The sequence below is a fragment of the Protopterus annectens genome, chromosome 8.part0, assembly GCF_019279795.1.
Source record: "Protopterus annectens isolate FY-2018-M chromosome 8.part0, PAN1.0, whole genome shotgun sequence".
In the NCBI taxonomy this organism is placed as follows: Eukaryota; Metazoa; Chordata; order Ceratodontiformes; family Protopteridae; genus Protopterus; species Protopterus annectens.
The window spans coordinates 1,794,997,070-1,795,007,543 of record NC_056741.1 but is presented as its reverse complement, the minus strand read 5'-3'; the positions used below and the strand labels follow the sequence as shown (position 1 = coordinate 1,795,007,543).

The following is a 10,474-nucleotide window of genomic DNA, read 5'->3' as shown; positions in this document are numbered from 1 at the left end:
TCAAACCCAAGACTCGTCCTTATCAAGGGAAGGTGTAGTGAGATGCCAGGCAGTTATTTTGCCAAAAGGTATACCATAAGCAGCAAGACTGCCAACCTTCTGACAATAAATGAACTGACTGGTGTGAAGGGGTGAAAACCTTACTTCATAATCTACTATGCAAGACAAACAAAATTAGGTAGTTAAGTACCTTCTACACATACTACAATTTTTCTGTGATCATGCAAATTAGTAAAACTGGTCAATGCTGCAGTCCAATCTTTTCAGCAACTTCTGTTCATTCCTGTCAACTTACAGAAAGACAGCTAGCTGACTAGTGAGGATTCTATAATTTCAAAGGATTGCCCTCTTGCATCCTACACTTAAAAATGATGGAAGTTTCATCCCTCATTAGTCAGGACAGCAAGCCTGCTGCCCAAAATTGGCCAAATGCTTGGGGGGGGGGGGGAGCTTTAGGGAGTGCATAGTTCTGTGGAATAGCCAAGAACAGCACAAGGCATAGCTGTGTTTGGAAAACTTTTTTTGAGAGATTGTGTCAGTGTGTTTTTCATTTTTTTTTCTTTCCTTTTCTACACTGCGGTACAACTTTGGAGTTAGTATATACAACTTCAGGAGGGGGGGCAGGCTGCAACGGGATGGTACTCCTGGATAAATTTTTTTGGGCTCACTATATGGCAAACTTAAAATTTCTGGTAAATGGCAAGTCAGGAAAAAATATTGTTGACAGCCGATAGGTAAACTGCTCACCTGTCTCATCACTTATGTATAATCTCTGCTGCAGTAATATCTGAGCAACAATCTTACATACCTTTGTGTTGGCTGCATTTCAAAATCACTATACTGTCAAGTATTAGCTCTGCAGTTTCCTATACCACCTCCTGGCACCTAGGTTAAATCAATAATAGTTAACATTCCTTCACAGTGTGCTCCTCTTCCAAGCAGCAGATGCTGATGATGAAAACCCTGGCTTCCAAGAGTTTTACTTTCATAAAAAACATTAGAGCATAGATATAACATGAGGGAGCAGCAGAACCTAAATAAAAGATAAAGGCAAAGCCAGACAGCCTCAGATTCTAACTGATTTCATGGCATGTTTTGCCCAAACAGCACTCATAACTGAAAAGAAAACCCACAGAAGCATTCTGTACTACGGCAGGGCTCCTCGGAAGAGGAAATCCTAACCATTATATACATCTAAAGGCTCCTAAGGTAAAAGCCACATTTTTTAAATATGTCCTCCTAGGATGACACCTTTAGTGTTTCATTCCTCCTTTTCATATGAGGATGAAATAAGTGCTACATTTTGTACTTTTCTTTCCTACCACAGAACCCCCTTCTTTCAACTGACAGTCAAGCATGTTCTCAATGAAATTCTGCTGAAAAGACTTCAAAGCTCATGCACAAACCCCAAGAGAAATGGCAGATGCTTGCACTCCTATCCAGTCTTGCTAGCATTTCTAATATTTTAATTGTTTAGCTGTTTTCAGAACAGAAAACACAGACTATTTTTAAGATGAAAAACTTGACAGCTCTGACCTGAAACTTCACCACTTCAAAAGGTGAGAAATAACTTGCAGGATAAGCAAGGTCCCACTGCCCTATCTTCTAATAATGAAGTGAAGGTTGTAAGGAGACAGTACTCCCATGAAAGCTGCTCAACACTTTTGTTCTGTAGCAGGAATATTCTTAGGTCACGAGTTGCTGGCTTATACTTCCCAGAAAAAGAACACTAAATAAACGTAAGGCATGCAAAACAGTAAGTGCAGTAAAAATTTTACTTTTAAGCAGGCATACGTTCCACATTTGTTGATTACAGCCACATAATAGTTTGTTTTACATTACCTGCACAGGGGAAATTGCATCCAAGCTGCTGGTGCTAGGTGGTCGACCTTTGGGCATGACTCCAGGTGGTGGTTGCCTGGCTTTGTTCATCACATTACTGCAATTTGCCACCATAGTGAGGATAGTTTCCGACACCTCCTGGGAAACGCTCCTAACAAGGAAAAGTAATGAAGACAGCAAAGTTATCTGTAGAATTTTTTCACTTAAGCCAGTACTATTTTTTAAACAGAAAATCCCATAACCAATTCAGTGCGTTATCATCCACCCTCAAATCAAACCATCTATTAACAGAAGCCTACAAATCTTCAAAACTAATTTTTTTTTTTTTTTTTTAGGGAACTACACATTTTCTGCCTTTTTTTGAAAAAGCTTAACATTTTAAAGTTAACTACCATTTCATGAATAAAATAAGCAAACACAGATCTGGGAGTGAGAAAGTGTCAGTCTGAATGAAAAGTACATCACAAGCTACTTTAAACTTTCCCATCAGGGATTCAACTCAGGAGGAGAGTGCAAAAAGTACAGTTGTGTACACTTACCATAAATGTAGATGTTAGTGTATCCACTGCTGCAGTCATTACCATTTGGGTTATCTGCTTGCAGGTAGCCCTCAGTCGGCCTGATTAACGAAGTATTGGGTCCTGCATCTGTTGCTGTCCCTTCTTCCATGACGTCAGGTCGTCAAGGGTATAAAACATGCAGACGACGCCATTACATCAGTTTTCTTGCTCCAAATTGTCAGGTGCCCCCCCCCCCCCCCTCAATGGGAATCAATTAAATATAAAAGTACAAGGATATACCTCCAACAAAAAAAAACAAATACACCAAAAAGGCTTTTAAGCTTAGTAAAGGAAAGTAGAGGTATAGCCAAAAGAAGTTAAGAGGCTGGAGGGAGGGTAACCAGGACTGCAACAGTGAATACACTTGAACATCTACATTTATGGTAAGTGTACACAACTGTACTATGTTCTTTGTGTTTCACTGTTGCAGTCATTACATTTGGGTAGATTCCCAAAGCTATGGTTGGGATGAGGAATTTAGATAACATTAGGGCCAGCTATAAGGCCCTGCAAGACTGCAGTGGCAAAGAAAGCCAGCTCTGGATTTAGAGAAAATTGGCAAATGATAATGCTTGGTGAAAGTATGTACAGAACTCCAGGTAGCAGCTTCTAGGATGTCCCTGGTAAGGACGCCTCTGAGAAAGGCTGTAGAGGTAGATACATCCTTGGTGGAGTGAGGTCTGATCCCCTGATGGACAGGTTTTCCGTTGTGCTTACAGCAGAAATGAATGCAATGGCTTATCAATTTAGAAATGGTTTGCTTTGAAATAGCCTTCCCATCTGCCCCTGCAGCAAATGCCACCAGCAGTTTTTCAGATTTCCTTTGAGGTTTAGTCCTGTCCAAGTAGAATCTAAGTTGTCTGTGCACTTCTAAAAATGCAGTATCTATTCCCCTTGATTCTGTGGACTGGAACGAGGGTTGGCAAATGAAGAGACTGATTAAGAGCCACACTGGACACCACCTTGGGCATGAAGGATGGATTGGTTCTGAGGGACACCCTGTCCGCATGAAAGATGATGAAAGGCTCCACACTGCCATAAGGGCCTGTAAATTCAGATACCCTTCTAACTGAAGTGAATGCTAAAAGGAAAGCTGTTTTCCGAGAAAGAAATTTTAAGTCTGCAGTAGCAGCTGGCTCGAAAGGAGGTAGAGTGAGTTTCACCAAGACAAAGTTAAGGTCCCAGGGCTGGGGTTGGAGCTCTCCTGGGTGGTCTCAAATTTTTGGCCCCTGTGAGGAACTGCTTGAACAGTGAATGAAAGAAGAGGGGAAGTTCTGTGTTATAATGAGCTGAAATGGCTGAGGCATGGATTTTAATGGAGAAAGAGACAGGCCCTTGTGAAGCATCTCAGTTAAGTATTGTAAAATCTGAGGTAAAGTGGGCGCTGCTGTGCTCATCCCTTGAGATTGGTTCCAGGCACAGAATTTCCATTTTTCAGCATAAGAGTTTCTAGTACTAGGCCTTCTTGCCTCTAAAATGATATCCATTACAGGTTTGCTGAGGGATGGTAAAGGAGAGTAATTAGAAAGGCTGCAAGGTTCAGTGTTAGAAGCTGAGGGTGCAGAATCTGGTTCTGCGGAGACAGCAGGGAAGGAATTTGAGGCAGGTGCCATGGAGATAACCGTGACACACTGGGCAGGAGGGGGTACCAATGTTGGCACGGCCAGTCTGGAGCAATTAAAATCATCCTTGGTTTGTCCCGTTTGATTTTTAGTAGTACTTTGGAGAGCAGAGGGAGGAAGGCATAGACGGATGGGCTTTTCCAGCTGAAGGACACAGCATCTCCTTCCCAGGCTTGTTTGTGGGGAGTCCTTGTGCAAAATTTGTCCAATTGGTAGTTCTGGGGAGAGGCAAACAGGTCTGGGCTCCCCCATTTGCTTGTCAACATGTTGAAAATCCTTGGTTCCAGTTTCCACTCGTGTGGGTCCATGAGGTTTCTGCTTAGTCCGTCTGCCAGTGTATAATTTCCCTGGCAAGAACCGAGCTTGTAGGTGCACTTGGTAGCTCAAGGCTGTGTTCCACAATGCCATGGTTAGTCTGCAGAGGGAGTAAGAAGGTGTACCCCCCTGCTTTTTTATGTACCACATAACAGTGGTGTCTTTACCATTAGTTGTCCTGTAAGAATGTGGTCCTTGAAGGCTGTCAGAGCATTCTGTACACAGATTTCTTTTTGATTAATATGCAGGTGCATTTGACTTGTGTTCAATTTGCCTTGAATGCACTTCCCTGCCAGGTGAGCCCCCCCCATGCATAGTCTGATGCGTCTGTTAGGGTTTGGGCGGCAGGGGTCTGGTGTGAAAGGTAGTCCCTTGTTCGGGAGGCAGGCCTTTGCCCACCAAAGGAACTCTAGGGGTAGACAAGGTATGATAGAAATCATTGTTTCAATGTCTTGAGAATGTTGACACCATAGGCTTTCTAGATACCACTGTAGTTTCCTCATATGCAGTCTTGCATATGGAATTAGAAGAATGCAAGAGGCCATGAACCCCCAAGGCTTGCAGTATTTGTCTTGCAGATAGCAGGGTTTTTGTGGCCACTTGTTTGAAGTAGGTTGTTAAATGAATTTCTCTCACTGGCGTGAGGTAAGCCATCTGAGAAGTTGTATTCAAGCTTGCTCCCAGGAATATAATTTGTTGACAGGGACCAGGTGTGATTTCTTTTCGTTTATGGTGTACCCCAGACAAGTCAGAACCCTTTTTACAAAGGCCAGATCATTCAAAAGTATGTCCTGGCTTTCTGCCCAAATTAGACAATCGTCCAGGTATGGGTATATTTGAATATTTCTTTGCCTGCAAAATGCAATAACTGGAGCTAGGCACTTTGTGAATACCCCGGGCACAGTAGATAAGCCAAAGGGCACTGCAGAGAACTGATAGTGCGTGTAGCCTGCTTTGAAGCGTAGGTATTTTCTGTAAGATTCCCCGATTGAGATGTGCAGGTATGCTTCTTTTAAATCTAGTGTTGCTAACCAGGCATCTTTGCCTAGCATAGGAAGTAATTGAAGAGTCAGCATCTTGAAGTTTGAAATCTCCAAAAAGGTGTTTAGAGTAGACAGGTCCAAGATAGGATGCCATGAATTCTTTTCTGGGTACCAAGAAAAGTCGAGTAGATACCTTGTCCCTTTTCCTCTTCTGGTACCAGTTGAATAGCCCCCATGCTTGAGAGAGAAAGTACTTGTTTTTGGGGCTCTGCCCACTGATTTGGGAGTAGGTCTGGCCACCCAACTGGTGTTGAAAACATGTGGAAGTGAAATCTGTATCCCTGGGACACTATTTAAAACCCATTTGTCCTGGGTAATGAGTTCCCAATTCTTTGCATGAAGAGCAAACTTTCCCCCCAAAGGAGCAGTCAGTTGATAAGTGCTTGGAAATTTTAAAAGGAAGTCATTGAGACAGTTTACCATAGAGGAGGAGTCTTATTCCCAGATTTGAAAGTGGAGGCCCTCCACTGCTTAGTTCTATGTCCCTCCCAGGACTGAAACCTGGGGTTTTTGCGTGTCTGGGTTTGGCTTGAGAAGACCTGGAAGGGGCTGGAAAGGACCAATTCTTAGAGGGCCCGTGCCTACTAAAACTAGGAGGCTGAACTTGTAAAAAAATCTTCAACAGTTTGCATAGATTTAGCTTCATCTTCCATCTTTTAAAGAACTTCTTCAGCCTTGTTGCCAAACAGGCGGTCTTAATTTAAAGGAGCATGAAAGTTTAGATTTAACATGATCAAGCAAAGATTGCTCCTTAAGCCAAGCATGCCTTCTGAGCACAGACCCAGTAACAGCAGCCCTGCAAGAAGCCTCTAATGAATCAAAACCACATTGCAAAGTATTTTTTCCAACTTGTTCAGCAGAATGCTTTAAATCCTGTAATTCTTTATGTTTCACACAGTCTGGAATCAACATCATTTTCTGTTTAAGCAGTCCAATAACATGTTGCTGATACTTTAACGTATGAAATTGGCAGTTTAAAGCCCTAATGGCCAAGGTTGCAGAAGTGTAAACCTTCTTACCCCATCTATCCAGCACCCTGGAGTCTCTATCAGAAGGGGTAGGATTTTTAGCAGTAGAAGCCTTAATGCCATTGGGCCCCTATGAAATAGTCTCTGGATCTGCAATAGGATTTTTGAAAAGGAACTTGTGGGACTCATGGACCCTGTAGTATCTGTCAGGTTTTCTGGGAGCAGGAAGCAGGGAATCAGGGACCAAACTAGATTCCGAAAAAGCATCACCAATGTCTAGTACAGGAGGAATAGCTAAAGGCCTATGCTGAGGTAGGAGAAGGAAATCCCTAAGCCTCTTTTTTGAATCAGAAAAATCCTGGCTTTCCCAGTGGAAATGCTCCCTTAGAGTATTGTAAAGTTACCCCAACAGAAAAATCCTCTGGAGGAGGAAGCAGAGGGAATAGAGTCCTCTGCATCAGAATCCTCATAAGTAGATAAGGCAAATCCAGATCATCAGAATAATCAGAAAAAACAGAATCCTAATCAGAAGATTCATAATCAACTTCAGTCCTAGGCCTTTTAGAAGGGGGGGGTTGGCTACCCCTGATAGTTATTATATCTTCAGCCATTCTTATTTATTTTTTAGGCCTAGAGGCCTGAGCATCGTTTTTTTAGACATGGATCGAGATTTAGGCCTAAGTAAAGAAGGATGCGTTGGTTTAATATGCAAGTCCGTAGGCCTGAATACACCCTCAGAAGTCGGTGCCTGCACAGCGGCTCCGGACCCATCCAAGGTAGACATCTGCGGGTTCCATAGTTGAAGCATCTCGTGGCATACCGGACTCTGAATGGGTCTCAGTAGAGGCCTGCGAATCAGCAATAGTGGGTATGAGGGGCTGCAAAAGCGTCGCACACAGTACCGGCGAACTGGCTTAGGAGAAACGTTGTCGGCAGTTTTGGACCTCTGTGGCCTATCTTTACCTTTGCGTTTTTTCGCAATCCCGGTAGTCTGATGGCTAACAGACGACATTTTTGGATAATTAAACAGAGAACCGAAATATTTAGAGGCGAATATATACCAACGACGGATAGTGCGTTGATTAAATAAAGCACAAAACCGACAGTAAGGTACATTGTAGTCAGGACCTAGGCAAGGAATACAGTACGAATGAAAATCTTTGAGGTATTTGCTTTCCACAAGTAATGCAATCATTAACTTTTACTGACATGACGCAGGACCCAAGACTTTGTTAATCAGGCCGACTGAGGACTACCTGCAAGCAGATAACCCAAATGTAATGACTGCAACAGTGAAACACGAAGAACATCCAATAAATAAAATATTAAAGCACCACCTCCTACAACTGGAGGTGGAGCATACAATAAATGTCAAGTGCTATACTGCTGGTATGTCTTACATGTGCACAGTTCCTACTCTGCAAATGAAGCTTTGAAAGCAGGCAGTCTGCAAAGCAGTACATGACTAACATCCCTTGAAGATCGCAACTCTTCCAACACAGATCACTGTAGCAGTGTGTCATAACATCTGGGTTACAGCTTATGTACCTTTTCACCTCAAGTCAGTTTTCAGCTGTCCACTCTTTATGATAGCTTTACTTTTCATGTGGGCACCACATTCAATTGCATGTTGCTAGGAGCCATTTTTCTTCTTGTCCCTTCCACGTATACTGTTTGCGGCAAGCTATTATTCTAGAAACTTTTAAAATAGACTTAGAAATAACGAACACCAAAACCAAGTAAAAAATATATGAAGAGGATCACCAAAGGAACACTGCAGCACTAACTCCAGAAAATTTATTGAAAAAAATTAAGTGCTTTCGTCAAAATCACAAGACTTGATCAGAAGAACATACAAAAAATGCCATATTTAAATTCCCTAACCCTTACAGCCATTGGTTGACAAAGCAAACATCATTTCCTGTAAAATTAAGCAGTTTAAAAAGACAGTAACACAATCACAGAAACTGCCCACTACAACACACCAACTGCCACCTACCAACCACATAGATATTAACGTATTACGTATTGAAGTATGATTTAAAACACAGATCTTGAATAAAATCACATAAAAAAGCTGATTTTAGTTTCAATACAGAACTAATGGATAACTTGTCACTGAGCCCAGGTGGTTGACATGCATTTAATTTAATCTGCCATTTGAGCTCTAAATATTCAATGAAGTCGTCGGGGGCCCCCCTCGTGGACTCAGGTCTACTTGTTCAAGTACAAAATATTTGTGTCGGGTGTACCTTTATATGCTTAAAGCACTGGTTTCTGTATTTTTTAGTATATCATAGTTGTGTTGATATAGTCTTTGCCTGAGGGCTCTGTCTTCCCCACATAGTACCCCTCACATACCACAGGTTGCAATATATACCACCCACTTGGTGTAACAGTAACACTTCCTATTAGTAGTAATTTTACCATAGTTCCTGACTCTAATGGAATCAGTGTCCAATATATAGGGGCACTGTCCACACCTTCCACATTTAAAAGTTCCACCTAAGCCTGCCTTTAACTTTTTCCTCTCCACCAGGCCTTTCAAGGAGGTGCCCTTTTTGTAAACCACAAGAGGTTTTCCCCCCAACCTTGTGCTGATCTTCTCATCCAAACAAAAAAATGGTCCAAAAATCATAAATGATGCTTCTAATGTTAAAAAAAATCCCTAGTGAACGGCAGGACACATGCCCTAGTAACAATGTCAGTTTTGACTAAACCAGAGGTTCTATTCAAACCTTCAGGCTTCTCCAAGAGTGTAGAATAAATACCCCCAGCTCTTTTTGATTTGACTTCTTCAGCTATCTCATTGACAAAATTAAAGGGGTAACCTCTTTTCTGCAACATCCCCATTAGGGCATAACATTCTTTAACAAAATTGTCCTGGTCAGATACCATTCTGGCCAATCTCACGTATTGCCCCTTGACAAGGGATTTCTTCTGATGCAGAGGGTGGCAACTCTCAAAATGCAACAAAGAGTTAGAATAGGTAGGTGTTCTATAAAGGTGCAAAGTAAACTTACCCTTAAAGTGATCTTTCTTAATAGCAACATCCAAATAATTCAAGGTGTCAAGGTCCTTGGTCATGGTAAATTTCAAAAAGTTGGTAGTGATGTAAATGAAGAACCTATTCAGGTCATCTTCGCTCCCATGCCAAAATAAGACCATATCATCCAGGTACCGTCCCATATAGTACCCACATGTCCTTGAATTCAGAGTTCACTACATAGAGGTCCTTCCCACTGTGCTAATACAATGTTAGCAAATGACGGTGCGCAACAGGCACCCATTGCCACCTCCTGCACCTGCTTGAATAAATGCCCCTCAAAAGTGATAAAGTTTTGTCCCGAAACATTTCCATACAGGACCTGATAGTAAGGACAGTGTCATGGTTCAATGTACTATTTAAGCATAAATAGTCATAGAACCATTCTAGTCCAACATCATGGGGTATTACTGAGAAGAGGTCACAGATGTCAATGGTGACCAAGATCAAGTCCTCGTGGTACATACTGTTCTTAACTTTAGACAGAAAGTCCCAGGAGTCCTTGATCACCAGGTGTCTTATCAAGGGTGTGCTTAACAGTGTTGTCAATATATTTAGCCAAACTGAAGGTCTTAGCAGCTTTTGCATCGACAATCAGTCGTAAAAGGGGGGGGGGGGGCAGAGATACTCATGTAATTTAGGGATTCCAAAAATGGTAGGAATCCTAGGATGCTTAGTTTCCAAAAATCTAGAAGTTTCTACAGTAATTTGTTCACTGAGTAAAAGTTGTTCAATGTCTAAATCTATACGCCTGTAGGATATATTCAACTCATTTTTGGAAACCTCTGTCTATGTGTCACTGTACAGTAAGTCAGTCATTTTACTATTGTAATCACACACATCCATAACAATTCCTCCCCCCAGCTTTTTTATGTGATTTTATTCAAGATCTGTGTTTTAAATCATACTTCAATACATAATGCATTAATGTCTATGCAGTTGGTAGGTGGCAATTGATGCGTTGTAGTGGGCAGTTACTGTGATTATGTGTTACTTTTTAAACTGCTTAATTATTTACAAGAAATGTTTGCTTTGTCAACCAATGGCTGTAAGGGTTAGGGTATTTAAATATGGCATT

The 10,474-nt window shown here is 41.7% G+C and overlaps 1 protein-coding gene across 1 annotated transcript in view; it reads right to left on the bottom strand.

Moving 5' to 3' along the window:
• Positions 1–10,474, bottom strand: part of CNOT1 (CCR4-NOT transcription complex subunit 1) — a 4,219,019-nt gene that overhangs the window by 2,409,324 nt on the left and 1,799,221 nt on the right. Inside the window, exon 16 of the mRNA XM_044079520.1 lies at positions 1,843–1,993. Coding sequence (XP_043935455.1) covers positions 1,843–1,993 — 151 coding nt within the window. The remainder of the gene's footprint in view (positions 1–1,842; positions 1,994–10,474) is intronic.